The sequence below is a fragment of the Manis javanica genome, chromosome 11, assembly GCF_040802235.1.
Source record: "Manis javanica isolate MJ-LG chromosome 11, MJ_LKY, whole genome shotgun sequence".
Lineage (NCBI taxonomy): Eukaryota > Metazoa > Chordata > Mammalia > Pholidota > Manidae > Manis > Manis javanica.
This window is the reverse complement of record NC_133166.1, coordinates 104888749-104904304: the sequence shown is the minus strand read 5'-3', so window position 1 is coordinate 104904304 and position 15556 is coordinate 104888749. Positions and strand designations below refer to the sequence as shown.

At 56.2% G+C, this 15556-nt stretch overlaps 1 protein-coding gene across 1 annotated transcript in view; it reads left to right on the top strand.

Moving 5' to 3' along the window:
• Window positions 1–15556, top strand: part of LGR6 (leucine rich repeat containing G protein-coupled receptor 6) — a 106852-nt gene that overhangs the window by 85671 nt on the left and 5625 nt on the right. Inside the window, exons 7-16 of the mRNA XM_073217149.1 lie at window positions 3445–3513; window positions 5701–5772; window positions 5951–6022; window positions 7174–7242; window positions 8426–8497; window positions 9622–9687; window positions 10699–10770; window positions 11156–11227; window positions 12799–12924; window positions 13859–14019. Of these exons, the coding sequence (XP_073073250.1) occupies window positions 3445–3513; window positions 5701–5772; window positions 5951–6022; window positions 7174–7242; window positions 8426–8497; window positions 9622–9687; window positions 10699–10770; window positions 11156–11227; window positions 12799–12924; window positions 13859–14019 (851 nt within the window). The remainder of the gene's footprint in view (window positions 1–3444; window positions 3514–5700; window positions 5773–5950; window positions 6023–7173; window positions 7243–8425; window positions 8498–9621; window positions 9688–10698; window positions 10771–11155; window positions 11228–12798; window positions 12925–13858; window positions 14020–15556) is intronic.

Here is a 15556-nt window from a genome sequence, read left to right as displayed (position 1 = left end):
GTGTCTTTTCCCACTATCTGTTATGCCATTCCTGGCAAAATTCCTGTCCAGAAACAGCCAAAGAGGGCTGGAAGCACTCAGTCTGGCTGCCTGGGACATGAGTCCAGTGAACTGTATAAGGGTTCAGTGATAGCCAAGCCACGTGGGACCTGACCCGTGGTCTCTGTGGGCTTGGCCAAGCCTAAAAGCACCACTCTGGACTATCTTGTACCTTTTTTTGACATCAGCTCAAAATCTTGGATATTCTCTCAAATACCATAGATTCTCTTAAGAGTTAAATAATGTTTTTCATTAATCAATTTACTTAGACCTTTGCATTTATTCACTCAACAAGTATTTGTAGAGCTTACTGCTCTGTGCCAGTACCTTTTTGGTGTTTAGAATATGAAACAGACAAAGTTCTTGTTTTCAAGGAACTCTCATTCTAGTTAGGTGGGAAGAAAGTAAACAAATACATGTCAGATGTCAATATGTTCTATGAGAGAAAAGAAAGCAGGGTATCTCATCTATTGCTACATAACCAATCACACCAGAACTAAGTGGTTTAAAGCAACAGTTTGTGATTTCTGATGAATCTGTGGATTGGCTGGGCTCCTCTGGGGAGCATTTCTGTTGGAGCCTTCCACTGGGCTCATGGAGAAGCTAGCTGGAGGCTCAAGTACAGCTAGAGGGTCTTGGATGCCTCACTCAGGCTGCTGGGCCTTCATGTGGGCTGTTGCTTGGCCCTCCCCACACGGCTCTCATTGTTCAGGAAGCTAGCCTGGACTTCCTCACACGAACATGTCAAGAGAAGGCAGAGGCTATGGGGCCTCTTACAACTAAGAACCAAGTCACACCATGTCGCCTCTGCCTCATTCTTTGGTCTGTATCACAAGGCCAGCCCCATCTCAGGAGTGGGGAGGTAGAGACCGTCTCTTTGATAGCAGAAGCTACAGAGGAATTGAGGCCACTTTTTTCTCCAGCTTAGTTGAGATATAATTGATCTACCATGTGAATTTAAGGTATGTAACCTATTGATTCAATATACTTCTATATTGCAAAATGATTGGATTTATGGCCACTTTACATTACCACACAGGGTAAGGGAATGGGGAATGGCAGGCTGTGGCTAAACAGAGTGGTCAGAAAGGACCTCTGATGTGGTGTTCTTTGGGGAGGGACCTAAAGGAAGGCAGGGAGTGCGCCATGCAAACTGTCTGCAGCCTTCCAGGCAGATGGAACTGTCGGCAAAAGCTCGGAGGCCAGACCAGTGCAATTTTTTTGCATTGAAGATACTAATGCAGCATTAAGGGTTTTGAGTGAAGATGCTCTTATGTTTTGTCAAATTGAGCTCCCCTTGGGTGACAGTAGAGAATTCCTGAATGGGCTGAGCCAAGATAAAAGGGGCGCACTTGATTTGGAGACACTGAGATGTGAGGGTGAATCCTTCATGCAATCTCAGACCAAAAGAGGCCCATCTCCTCATCACTACTGCCTCCATCCTCAGCTCTCCCAACCCGATTTCTTAGGTGTCTTCCATGTCCGTGGCAGAACTCCAGGAATTTGAAAATTCCTTGCTTCCAACGCTAGTACCTCTGGTTTCAAAGGAAGTACCCTGCACACATTCTGTCCTCAGCCTGCCCACATTGTTCCCCTCACACAACCTGTGGGAGCTTCTCTGAGCCAATCAAGGTTTGAAGTGTTGAAGGGAGAGGTGTCAATTCACTAAAGAGCAGAGCAGAGCAAAGTTGGGGGGGTTATGCTGTCATTACCCAAGGTCACTAGGGAGTCTGAGTATAATGGGGTAATTAGCATGTGTTTGGTGTGGGGGGGTGCAATTATCTGGCTCACTGCTGCCAGGCAGGTTTGTCACTGCTCTTCTGGCCCTTGGGCTAGGTTACGGCTCTACCTGTGGACTATTAAGTGTAGTGATCCTTTCACCTAGAGGAGCCTGTCATTATCTCTGTGTTAACATGGCATTACCCACACAACCTGCCAAGTGACTCTGTAATTAAAGGGACTCCCCATTGGACAGTCATCTCATGAAAGTTGTCAGGGCAGGGGTGGCTTTGAAAGGCAGAGAAGATGGGCTGTGGTCATCCTGGGGGGGCTGAAAGGGACACTGTAACTAAGGCCTCCCCACTGCCTATTGCCAAGGTTGGGGACTGCGGACTCCACCCACAGGAATCTATAGGCACCAAGACACCCCCACCCTGAAGTCAGGCATACGTCCACATGGGGCTAACTCACCGGCTAGGGCTCCAAACAAAAGCCAATTTTAAAATCTTGAAAGTTGTTACTCTTCTGAAGTCTCTTGCAGCAGTGGCAGGGCGGGAATCCCAGTGCATGACACAGTGCAGAACCTCCTGGGAGTCCTACATGGCTCCTGCGCTCTCTGTCCCAGTCACTTTGTACTGTCTTCCTCAGAACACCAGGACCCCTCACCCCTCTTGATGGGACTCCCCTGCCTTTGGGGCCCCTTTTTGTTTGTCACGGGAAGTTATAAATCTTTTCTAATGAAAACCAAATTTGTTCTTGGCCTCTTCCATTTCTCCTCCGCCCCTTTACCCTGCTGTCATCGCCACAAGGCTAGGGTTGCGGAGGACCCCTTAAGCTGGTGGAAGGGGCAAAGCCATAATAGCTGTGGATCCGTACTTTCCCCCGTTGCCTAAACAAGCTCTGGTGAGCTTCCCTATACAAATATCTCTTAGACTTTTCTGTAGGACAAATTGCTGAACTTGGAGTGATGATGTATAGTCTTTTAATTTAAAATGATGTTGTCAAATTGCCTAAAAGGTTGTACACAATTAAATTCCCACGAGGAGTTTATTAGAATGCTTATTTGTCCACCTCCTTGCCAACTTGGGTTGCTACCATTTTTTAAAATTACCACCGTTGTTTTCCAATTATACATATGATGTATGTTCATTGTAAAAAAAAATTGGAAAATGCAGGAAAGGGTAACAGAAAATAAAGATGAGCTGTCATGCCACCACCCAAAGAGAAGAAGCACCCATTGTCATAGAAGGTGACAGCAGAGACCACAGAGAGCCTAGGTAGACACCTGAGGGAAACTTCCAGCATCCTCAGTGCTGGTGACAAGGTGTTCAAGATTGCCCCATTCTCCTGTCTGCCGCCTCCCCAGCCACTGTTGTCCCCAAAGCTTGAGATATTTTCCTCAGCCAGTGGAGTCCTTTCTGAAGGAGTCAGTTCCAGGTGTCCACAACCCTAAAGTGTCCCTTTGAAATTCTGCTGTTGTCAGGAAAGCTCCAAGCCCCAGGCTTTGTGGAGTAGGGATGGGGTATGAACATTCCAAAAGTATGTTTCCAGGCATTGGCAGTTGGAGCCGACAGACTGGAAAACCCATCCTTGTGGCCAACCCCAGGGCCAAGTTTCCATTTCTCAGGGACCCTGACGTGCCCTGGTGAGCCGCCCCTCTAATGACCGCTCTGCCTTCCATTCCAGAGACCTGAATTATAACGAGCTGCAGGAGTTCCCTGTCGCCATCCGGACCCTGGGCAGGCTGCAGGAACTGTAAGCTCCTCTCTTGGTTTCCGTGGGTGTCCTCTTCCACCACGGGCAGGGCCTGAGCCAGCCTGGGCCTCCTTCACATCCTCATCCCCTGTGGTCCTGGTAAAAGCTAGCTGCATGCCCTCCCCTGCCCCACTGCGGGTCTAAATGGTCACAGACCTCATTAGCTTGGCTTCAAGCCTTTCCGAGTTGTGTGTCAGCAGCAGAAACAGCCCTGGGCCCTTCCAGCCGGGGAAGACACATGGCCTAGGCCGCCTCCTGTTAGGCTGGGCCTGACGCTGCCCCTGGCCTGGTTGGGGTGTGTCTGGAGATGAATGGGGAGAGGACCAGGGGGCTGGTGCATGGGGTCACTCCTCAGCACCTTGTCCTCATGGGAAAGATGAGAAGCTGGCTCATGTCCCCACAGACACCACTTATCATTATTCTACTTTAGCATTCACCAAGCACCCACTGTGCCAAGCACTGTGCTTGCTTAAACACATACAATGAGTAAGATAGCCATGGGCCATCCCCAAGGATCCTTCAGGTCCTCCAAGGACACAGAGAAACATATTTAAACAGGAAACAGGACAAAGCAGCTTAGGGTCTGTATATAATTCTCACCCTAAAGTGTACAGTATTAGCTAAAACGATCATGGAAGTCTAGAAAGAACTCTGTGGACTGATACATCCTGACATCAGCCTTGAAGGATGGATGGGATTTAGGTGGCAGTGAGGTGGGAGGAGGAGAGGCATTTCAGACAGAGGAGCAGTGTAAATAAGGACCCAGAGAGGGAGTCGAATGGGCAAAGTGGGGTCTCCAGGAGGGAGCCCAGCATGGTCCGAGGGAGAGGCCCTTGGGAAGCATAGGGCGCACACTGAACGGGAGAATGGGACTAGAGTAAGCAGACCTGGAGTTTACAGAGCCCCAAACTTTCATATAGCACCCCATATTTACTCCACTACTACCTCAGTCCTGCAGTATAACCCTGTGCCGCCCGCTCCACCATCCAGAAGTCCGGAGGTGTGAGGCCCAGATGCTCATAGCAGAGCAGGACCAGCTGGAGGGGAGGGTCTGAATGGGAAATGACTGGACTGCCAATGAGAGCCGAGGGCTGACTTTTCCTCTGAGCTGGGGCCTGAGAGAAGGATGAGATTGATCCATTGGAAGGGCGTGGAGGGACCCGGATGTGCAAAATCATGGAGACAGGGAATAACACAGCACTGGGGGAGTGCACAGAGGCCCAAGTTAGCAGAAGCAAGAAGATACATGTATGGGTCTGTCTGTCTGTCTCTCTACAGTGATTGAGGGAGAGCTGCTTCAGGACAGGGCCTTTTATAAATTTCTAAATCCTTCAGAGCTTAGCTCAGCACTGGACACGAAGGAGGTGTTCAAAGCATAGCGGAGCCAACTAACAAAGGCATGAGTGAATGAACAAACTGGCCTAGGTGGGTAGCCCTGGCTGTGGACCTGTGATGGCCTTAAGGTGGGAGTGACAAGGGGCTAGAGAGAAGAAGAGAGAGGTCACAGGGGCAAGAAGACACCAAGAGAAACCAGAAATCTCCAGGGACGAAGAAAGTACCTAGAAGCGGCCTGCTCAGCATGGATTATGTACTTTTCAGTCCAATTTGTTTTGATATGTTCTCCCCATCTAACCAAACTCCAGGCTTCCAGAGCCAAGAGCCTCAACCGGGTAGCTCATTCCTCATGTGCCCACAGGGCCGCCTACGTCCCTCACCGCCTGGCTCTGCACCTCACCCCTGCACTGCTCTGGCACTTGGGCATCCTCGGGGCCAAGCCAGCCTCCATTCGGGGCACATCGCCCTTCTCCTGGACCCCTGGAAGCTCTGTTGTTTCCACGTCTTCCCCCTCCTCCTCCCACACACCCAGGGTCTCTGCCTGAGCACCCTTCAGGGCTCCCACCACAAGTGACGAAGGGGAGGACGCCCCGCTTGGGACCTGCTCGGTCTCTTCGCGCTCCTGTGTGGCTCTCACAGGCCCCCTGAGGCTCCGCCCCTCACTCCTTTTGTGAATTAGGGAAAGGCTGGGTGGGCTACTGAACAGAGAAGAAAATCGTGCTCAGGATTTGGACCTGGCATCTCCAGGCTGGTGTGTCTTTGGTCTGTGGCCTTGCCAGCTATCAGAAAGTGCCACGCAACTCTGTGTGTTTCCCTCCCCAAACCTCACTGCCCCCCCCTGTTCCCTTCCAGGGGCTTCCATAACAACAACATCAAGGCCATCCCGGAGAAGGCTTTCATGGGCAACCCTCTGCTGCAGACCATGTGAGTACTGACCTCCCCAGACCCTCGGTGCCCAGCAGTGTCTGGGGGAGGAGGAAAGGGCAGGGGGCAGGCCTGTGGAGGTCCCCGCAGTAGGAGAAAGCAGAGACCTGAGACCTGCCTTGGCCCCCACTGAAAGGGCCGAATAACTGGGTTTGGTGTTTGGGTCTTTTTCTTCCAGACACTTCTATGATAACCCGATCCAGTCTGTGGGAAGGTCAGCGTTTCAGTCCCTGCCCAAGCTGCACACGCTGTGAGTTGCCCCTTGGCGGCTCCCAGCCTGGCCGCTTGCTTCCCATGCTGCTGCCCACAGCCTCCTGCCTCCCGTCTGCACACCCTGCCTGCAAGGCGTTGGAAGGCATGGGCTTCAGGGCCACAAGCCTCCACCAGCTCAGGCCTGTTCCAGATCTGTGGGGACTCAGCGGCTCCCTCCACCTCCCTGTGGCTTCTTCCCGGAGCCCAGAGGGTGGACACGGTCTTCTCTGCAGCCAAGGAGCTGCAGCTGGCCTCTTCAGAGCCCTGCTCGGGGTGGCTGTTCCATAAATTCCTGCCGACAGGGAGAAGGACTAGGCCGAGGTTCTGGCTCTCCGGAGACCTTGAAACTGGACCCTTCAGCCCTTTGTATGGCCAGAAGGCACTCCTTCCTTTCCTCTCTCCGAGTCTTTTAATTCCCAGTCCAAGGCCCACTGCTTCAAAAAAGCCTCCACAACTTGTTCTCCGCATCCAGCATTGCAGTAACATAGCCAACATGTGGGAAGCCCTTCACCTTCCTGTTCGTCCTCACCCTGACCCTATGGGGCAGGTGTTAGCTGTACGCTTCCCAGATGGAACCTGAGGCTCTCAGGACCTGCTCGGGCCTGAACCCAGATCCGCCGGCCCCAGATCCCGGGTTCCTTTCTAGAGCCCACGCTGCCTCCTGGGAGCCCGAGAGGCCCCTTTCTGCCCCTGTGTGCGCAGGGCTGGGTGGGGCCGTGTCCTCCTGGAGAGGGGGCCAGATGGGAAGGCAAAAGCCAGCAGTCGACAGCAGTTTAAGAGAGTGGGGAGGTTCTGATCAAGCCCTAGCAGGTGACAGTTTAGGGGAGAGCTTATCCCAGGCCCCAATAAGCAAGCCCCAGCCGCCAAGGACTTTTCCAGAAGCACCCAAACTGTTGCCCTCTAAGCAGAGGTGGTTCGTAAGCTCCTTGCCAAATTGTTTTGCACACAGGGCCTGAACGCCCAGGTGGCTGGCTCTGTCTGGGTGGGCTGCGCCAACTGAAGAAACGGCTCGGACCCTGCCAGGCAAACTCGGCCTCCCCCAGGGCCCGAGTTCTGGGGCGACTTCAGGGGTGCAGTGTCTGAGGGGGAGGAGGCCGGTGTTGAGACGCTCCGATGGCCGCCTACGGAGTTAGTCGCCTCTCTTTCCAGTTCCCTGAATGGCGCTACGGACATCCAGGAGTTCCCTGACCTCAAAGGCACCACCAGCCTGGAGATCCTGTGAGTGGCCTTCCCGCCCTCCATCTCCCCTGTGCCCTCCTCTTCCCCGCAGCCACGCTGTCGTCCCCCCATCGCCACACCAAAGGCTCTGGGCTCTCTGGGGGCCCTAACCTGTGCCCACCGGCCTGCTTGGTCTGCCCAGCCTGGCCCAGGGGTCACTTGGCTGGGCCCCAGGGCCCTGGGCCGCCTCCTGGTGTGGCCCTGCTGCAGGCAAGGCCAGGGGGCAGGTGGGGTAGGGCTGTGGGGGCTGGTCTTCCCCTTTTTGCTATGCTTGAATTTTTCAGGCGTGACTTCAGGGTTCCTGATCCCGAGTCAGGGGCGCACTGGGGACCCGTGGTAGGGAAGACAGGCTGTGAAAACCCACCTCACGTGCCTTTCTGAAGCTTGGTTCCCACAGACTTCCTCATATTTTCAATTTTTTTATCCCACAGAGTTGGGGAAGAGGGTATCAGAGCACAGTAGGCCCTCAGGACATTTTAGGAGAATCAATAGAACAATCAGCAAACACCGGGAGTGAGCGTTAGGCAGCCAACTGTCCAGCCCGCCCTTGCCGGCAGCACAGTCCTGCCCGGCTGGAGCGGGGACTCCCCTCTGTGCCTCTGTGCCTCTATTGTCTTCCCCTACATTGCTTACCCTAAATTTTCCATGATGGAAGTAATAGGTCCCCCCAAATGACCTTGGCCTTGTGTCCTTCCTGGGACACCCTGTCCCGAAGCCATACCTGCTCTCCCAGTGCCTGGTCCTGACCTCCTGCCCCACCCCTCCCGCAGCTTTGCTAGGCTTTTGTCTTTCTTCCGTTCCACTCCCTGCCCATGGTTATACCTCCTCTGTAAGGAGACTGAGGAAGATTCTAGGGCCTGTCACCCAGACGCATGCTGCTGGACACCGTTATGAAACAATGGGTGGGGAAGAGCTGGGCCCGCGGGGACTGTCTGCCAGGCAGAGCCCCTGGGCTGCATCCCTTTGTCCACGCCCCACCCCGGCCTTCTCCGGTCCCAGGGGAGCTTGGTGCTCCGGTGCCAGGGCTATTCCTCCCTCTGCCCACAGGCTCAGCCCCCCTGTACCTCCCACTTCACTTCTGTCAGTGCTTCCATGTCAGTAGCAGACCTAGAACTGGAGATGGGTGGCTGGGGATGGCAGGGCCCTGGGCCTGGTGCCAGCTCTGTCTCTGTTCTCCCTGCAGGACCCTGACCCGCGCAGGCATCCAGCTGCTCCCACCAGGGATGTGCCAACAGCTGCCCAGGCTCCGAGTCCTGTGAGTGGCTCACAAGCTTCTCCGGCCTTGGCTGTGTGCCCTCACTCCCAGGGACTGGCAAACGCCCCTCCTGTTTCTGTCCCACTTGGTCCCCTCTCTTCCTAGACAGTGGGACAACTTGGGCTGCTCCTGAGGACCTGCCTGGGTGGGCCTGTTGTTCAGGGCACAAGACAAGAGTCTCTGGAGTCAGACCTGGGTTTGCAGCCCAGCTCTGCCACTGAGGGGCTGTATGAATTTGCACTCACTATTTAAAATGTCTCAGAGCCTCAATTTCCTCATCTGCAAACTGTGGATAAATTTGTTCAGGGGTTGGAAAACTATCTGCAAAGCATATACTGGGTGTGCAATGAGTGGCAGAATTACTCTAGTTTACATGATAAAATCAGCCCCTTGTGGAAGCAGGGAGGTGTGTAGGTGCACTGTGAAGCCAAGAGGTTGCCCCCTACGACTCCAGGGGGCCTGAGGCTCCTCACCACAGACAAGCACAAAGCTCAAGGTGGGGGGACGGGGACATGGGGCTGCAGCAGTGCTGGGCTGCATGGCTGGGGATGGGGGCTTCAGACCCACCTTTGCTGCTGACTGGCAGTGTGTCCTGCCCTCTCTGAGCCTCAGTTTCCTCATCTGCAAAATGGAGGGGCTGAGCCAGGTGATCCCAAGGGCCCAGCTCCCATCCTCCCTGTCCACCCCACATGCGGCGACTGTAGGCGTTGTGACGTGGGCTGGCAGCGACCAGCTTGCTCAGAAAAGCCTGTCTGTTTTCTACGGGCTGTCTCGGTGCCCTGAATCCCACTCTCTGCCCCTCCCCTTGCCTCCGAGTCCTGTCAGGTGTCCTTCCCCCCAGACCCTGAGGCGTCCCTCAGGCCTTCATATGCATGAGGCCACCCAGTGGGAAAATGCCAGGCGCACCCCCTCTGGGGCCTGCAGTGAGGGGTGGGCCTTAGCAGGGAAAAACGCACAGAAGTCTAACTGGAGAGACGGGGCCTGGGTGTGAGGTGTGTCGATAGCCACGTCCCTACCGGGCCCTCCTAGTCCTCAGCTGCTGAGCAGGAAGGCAGGGCTCTAGCTGGAGCTGCTTCTCCTGGCCCCCAGCGTCACCCTGGCCCGGGTCTTTCTCTCTTCCCCAGAGAATTGTCTCACAATCAAATCGAGGAGCTGCCCAGCCTGCACAGATGTCAGAGGCTGGAGGAAATGTGAGTCTGGGGTAGGAGCAGGGCGAGGGCATGCGAGCGAGCTCACTCCAGCAGGTCTGAGGGCAGCTCTCAGTGCATTCCTGTGAGCTCGCTGACTCCAGAGGTTAGGGCTGGAAGCTTGGCAGAGGCCTGCCAGAGGCCCCTGGGACTCACAAAAATGGACTCAGGAGCTGGCACCCCAAAGGAGTCTCAGTGTCTTCTTGGGGGTCAAGGGCAACACGGGAGCGGTGGTGACGAGGGCCAGCGGAGGCCCAGGGCTGCTGGGCTGGGCAAGAGAGGCATCAGAGGACTGGAAGCCCCCTGCATTTCAGAGCACACTCTCTCATTTTCCACATCCCATAAACACACACACACACACATCTATGTACGGGCTCCACACTCACACACAGAGGAAACCTGGAATCCAGGCCTGGCAAGGAAGAAAAAAAACACTTAAAAAGCTCTCTAGACTCTGTTTACCCAATTCAGCAGGGCCCCCTGAGCCTCCGGGGCCTGATCCTGGGCAAGGCAACACCTTGTGGGGCCAGGGCAGGGCGGGGTGTGGGGGTCTGTTCTGTTTGTCGAGATGCCAAAGGAAAGAGGGTCTTCAACCTTGCTGAGGCTCAGGGTCCGTCTCCTGTTCTAACAACCGGTCTGCTGCGCTCTGCTTCCTGGCGTGGGCCGGTTCCTTGGACCGTCAAGGGCTGGGCAGTGCTCTGCTGCTGGACGAGGGTCTGGAGCGCCCACGGGGCAAGGTCGCCGGGCTGGAAGCCAGGTCCGGTGGGAACTGGGGACTGACTCCCTTCTGGGCCACAGGGGTAGTTTTGTGGCTTTGTCTCCTGACCCACTTACCCAAGGCAACCGGATCCCCTTGTGTTCCCTTTAATTCTGGTGCCTTCCGCAGGCCAGACCCTTTCTTCTCAGGCCAGGAGAAGTGGGGGGCTCCTCTTTCCTCTGCCCAGTGTGTGGGGAGTGGGGAGCGAAGCTGGGGTCTGTGCCTCTTGGCTCATCCGGCCTCTCTTGCTGCCCCAGTGGCCTCCAGGACAACCGCATCTGGGAAATTGGAGCTGACACCTTCAGCCAGCTGACCTCCCTGCGGGCCCTGTGAGTACCCCACGGCCCTCGGGACCCACCCCCTCCCAGACATGCTCACACGCCTGGCACGCGTGTTGGTGACATGCACATAGCCCCCCTACTCCAAGGCCCCACCCCCAGCACACACACAGAAGAGGTGCCTCCCCATCTAGATGGCTTCTCATGCCACTTCTCCAGCTGGCACCTAGGGCCACGAGGCTCTGAGGCCAAGCTGCAACATCCCTTTCTCTTGGGCAACAACCAGCTCGGGAGCCAGGCAGCAGGTGCCTTCTCAAAAGCCCGAGGGCACTGCTCCTGGGGCAGCCCAGACAGGGGTAGGTGAAGGCGGACCCAGGCTGAGAACACTGAGTCCTCCATGGGTCACCATCCCTCCTGTCCCACGCTCTGCCCACAGGGACCTGAGCTGGAATGCCATCCGCTCTATCCACCCCGAGGCCTTCGCGACCCTGCGCTCCCTGGTCAAGCTGTAAGTGCCGCACTGCTCTCTTGTCCTGGATGCCAAGGCCAGTCAGGACTGTGGGCTGGCCTGTGGGAGGCAGGAGGGCCTACCCCAGAGTGGGGACAAGCAAAAATGTTTGACCACATATCCCAGGGAGGGGACTCCAGCCTAATCAATCATTCTGACAGTCCGTTTGACAGACTGTGGGGCCTGATAAACAGAAAACCTGCCTCCTGCAAGTTCTGGAACATTGTCTGCTAATGTTCTGGAACATTTTGGCAGCCTCAGCCCACCCTGTGCCCCGCTGCTCCTGCCACCCCTACAACTTCTCTGTGCACCCACAAAGGGGATGTATGGGACTGGAATGCCTTCACCACACGGGCGGGGGTAGCAGATGGAAGAGCCTGGGTCTTGGAGACCTCTGCCGTCCCCTGCGTGACAGTTACGATAGGGGGCTGTTGTTCTGCAGGGCGGCAGGGAACCACAGGTCCTTGACACCACGAGGGATGTAAATAGGAGCATATAGTGCTGTCCACGAGCTCCTTATGTCAGAGCTGGAAGGGGCCTCTGATGACTGCCACACACTGTGGTGCAGGTTGCTCACTGCACAACAGTCCCGCCCAAGGGGGCAGTTGGCTGCCTGCCTAAAGGCACGTCCACCCAGACAGGGCCCTTTCTGATTAGCCCCAAGACCCCTTAAAGGCTATCACCAGCCCTGGACTCAGGAAGCATCGAGCCCCACCCCTTACTTCAAAGGTGAGGCCTCCCAGGCCGGAGGGGAGGAGGGGGCACAGGGCCTCTCTGGGCCCTGGGCGGTAATCTTGGCAAAACTCTCACCTCCGTCTTCCCTCGCCTGTTTACCCCTCTCCTGCCAGATAGGTAGGGTGGATATTTTTACCCCTTCACAAGATGAGGACCTGGAAACTCAGGCAGACCGGTGACGACTCCTGGTTACACAGGGAGCTGGTGGCAGTGCCAGGCTTCCTGGCTCCCAGACCAGGCTGTTTCCACAACACACAGGCTGTCGTTGGGGTGTTTGGTTTGGAGACCTGGCTTCCTGCAGTGTGTCTCCAGCGGAAGACCATGCATGCATGGCCTCACCTCTGGCTACAAAGCCAGCCTGCAAAACAGAATGGAGGACCGAATCCCTTCCTGTAGCCAGACCAAGCCCCTGACTCTGGCCTCTGTGTCATCGGAAAAGCAGGGGGATGGGGGCAAGCAACAAGAGGCAGATGCCCTGGTGGGTGGACTAGGACCCCTGGGTGGGACTCAGTTCTGGGCACAGTAGCTGTGGCTGAGAGACTCTTACCTGAGAATTGGGATGGCTTGGCATTACCTTAGAACAGTTCCTGATGGGTAGCTGGCGCCCCGTATTTGATGAATGGATGAATGAATGAATGAGGATGGATGGTGCCTCTAGCGACCCTTGACCATCTGCCTCCCCCAGCATTTAATGCTCTCTTTTTCCCATGCTGATCTCTGTCCTTTGCTCCTCCCCTCTTGCTTCCACCCCAGGCGCGCGGGCCACACCCTGAGCACAGCCCTGCCCCCCAGCCGTCCCACTGGCCACCAATAACCCTGACCATCCACTGTCCTAGGGACCTGACAGACAACCAGCTCACCACCCTGCCCCTGGCTGGCCTCGGGGGCCTGGTGCACCTGAAGCTCAGAGGGAACCTGGCTCTATCCCAGGCCTTCTCCACGGACAGTTTCCCCAGACTGAGGTGAGGGCCTGGCTTTCCCCCACACCTAGACAGGATTGCCCCAGGGCGGCTGGAGAAGCTGCGGAGGCCCAGGGAGACAGCCGCCTGAGCTCGCCCCAAGAAGCAGCCGGGGGGCACGGCAGCTTAGGGTTTGGCTGAGCTGAAGTGGGAGGGCTTGTGCCCCCCCTTCTTCCGCATGTTCTTTGTAGCGTTTCCCTCTGTGCCAGGTGCCAGTCCAAGCGTACACCGAGGCAGACAGAAGGGAGAGGATGTGAAGGCCCTGTGGGCCCCCTCGCTCCTTGCCCTGCTCTTTACACCAGGCTGCCTACCCTCACTGGGGCAGCATCGGGGCCCCTGGTATCAGAGCAGAGCCCAGGGCACCGAGGCGTGGAAAACAAGCTGCCTGCCCAGCCAGTCCCTGGTGCTAATGACACCCAGGCCTCCTGCAGGCTACAGCAGGGCAGCCTGTGTGGCCCATGCCTTGGCTGCTGCAAACTAGTGAGATGCCTGGAGACACTGCTGTCACCCTCAGAGGGCACCAAATGCAGCTCTGATGTGCCCAGGGGTGGGGTCAGGACAGGCTGTGGTCTTGCTGAGTGCCAGGGTCGAGTTGCTAGAATATAAATATATAAGAAGAGCTCTGCACAGGAGGGGAGAAGAGCGCCTGAGTGCTGTGTGACCTTGAGTGGGCTGCTCCCCACTCTGAGCCTGCTGAGGAACTTGTGGACAGTGGGCAGAAGGTTTATCTGTCCGTCCCAGTTCTCAGGATGACCGTAGAAGAGACTGGAATATGCTCAGAATCCTTCAGAGGCGGGAGCCAGGCCACCAGACCCTCACAGAGAAAGCCCAGGAGGCTGCCTGTGCAGCAGTCAGGGCCCTTTGGGTGGGAAGCAGGTGCTGAGGGCGGGGCCCTGCCCATCCCTAAGTGGCACATCTCCTGCCCGCCCTCCCACAGGATCCTGGAGGTGCCCTATGCCTACCAGTGCTGTGCCTACGGCATCTGTGCCGGCTTCTTCAAGGCCTCTGGGCAGTGGGAGGCTGAGGACTTCCACCTTGAGGAGGAGGAGGCTCCAAAGAGGCCCCTGGGCCTGCTGGCTGGGCACGTGGAGAACCACTGTGAGTGGCGGGGCCCTGGGCGGGGTAGGGGGGAGCTGCAGCCGGGAAGTAGGAGAGGAGAGCTGGCTGGGGCCCCAGGGAGGGGTTGCTGGAGACCTGGGGGGAAGCTACTCTGCGCTCTGCCTCTCTGAGGCCACACCCGAGGGTTGCTTGGAGAGCAGATAATGGCGGGGACAGCGGCAGCAGTAATGTCTGGGTGTCTGCCCTGGCTGTTCTCAAGGGGCCCCCATGCTGGTCTCCCGCGGGACCCTGCCTCGTGGCTCACATGCTTCTCTGTGGCTGCCTCATCACCGCGTGGGCCCTGCAGCCTTAGGGCATTCTTGGGGAAGCCGTCCATTGTTCAATCAGCCTGAGCCCAGTAGGAGTGAATTAAATCAATTAAATGAACTCTGCTTCTAGGAAAAATGTCGCCTCACAATAGGTCCTCGAGAAGAGGGGCTGTAGCGACAACTGTCGTCTGAGCCATCCTGTCCCTCGAGGCGCCCCCCCCACCTATGAGTCTCCCAGGGAGGCCAAAGCCCTCTGGGCGCATCACAACATGAGCTGTGTGGGGCCAGCATGGCCTCTGCTTCTGGAAAAGTTGGGATGAAAGGAAATCAGGTTGGAGGCAGGCAGCCAAAGGTGTCCTGAGGGATTGTCTACTAACTGGTGTCAGGACAGAGAGAAGGCTTCCACCCAGACCGCCACCCCATGACACAGAACACACAGAATTAGGAGGGAGAGAAAAGGGCCTCTGATTTTTTTATTTTGTTTCAATATCCAACTCCTTCTCCACAATATATCCATGGAGAAGCTAAACAGAAAAATCAAATCTAAACATGTAAGCAAACTATCTTATGGCGGTGTAGACAGACCTGGGGTTCTAAACCCGACTACACAGCTCCCCAGCCGGGTTACCTTGAGCAGCTATTTAACCTTACTGAGCCTGCGTTTCCCCGTCTGTAAAATGAGCTCTTTATTACACGTGCTGTAGGCTGTTGTGGAGGACCGCGAGGGCCCACAGATGGGGAGCTCCATCCCACCACCGCTTTGCTAGTGAGAACTGGCGCCTTCTGCTGTCCACACACAGGCAGGGTGTAGTCTGGGCCCTTACCAAAGACCCTACCTGGGGAGGGTGGAGGAGCCCAGCAGGGAGGCTGGCTCAGGGCCGGCAGACGGCTGTCCCTGGAGGACATTCCGGATGTCTGCTGCCCACTCCCTCAGGGGCTGGGAGGAGGGATGGAAACTTTCCTTCCTCAAGGTGAAACTTTCCACCAGGCTTAGGTCTTGGAGAACCACAGGGCGCTGGGATTGTGGGCTGCCTGCCGCGGGTAACAGGAGCTAGGGCAGGGCCCCCCACTTCCTGGGGGAGCTAATGAGCCCCGAGGAGGAGTGCCAGGAGCTGCCGCAGCAGCCAGATTCGATTTCCGCCTCGTTTGAAGAGTGGTTACTTAACACCTTGGCTGCGACTTTCCCAGCCTCAGACAGAGTCCACAGGTTACACCCCTTGTGTTTCATTCATGCATTTGGATTTCAAAGAATTGCTGTGCTCCATTCT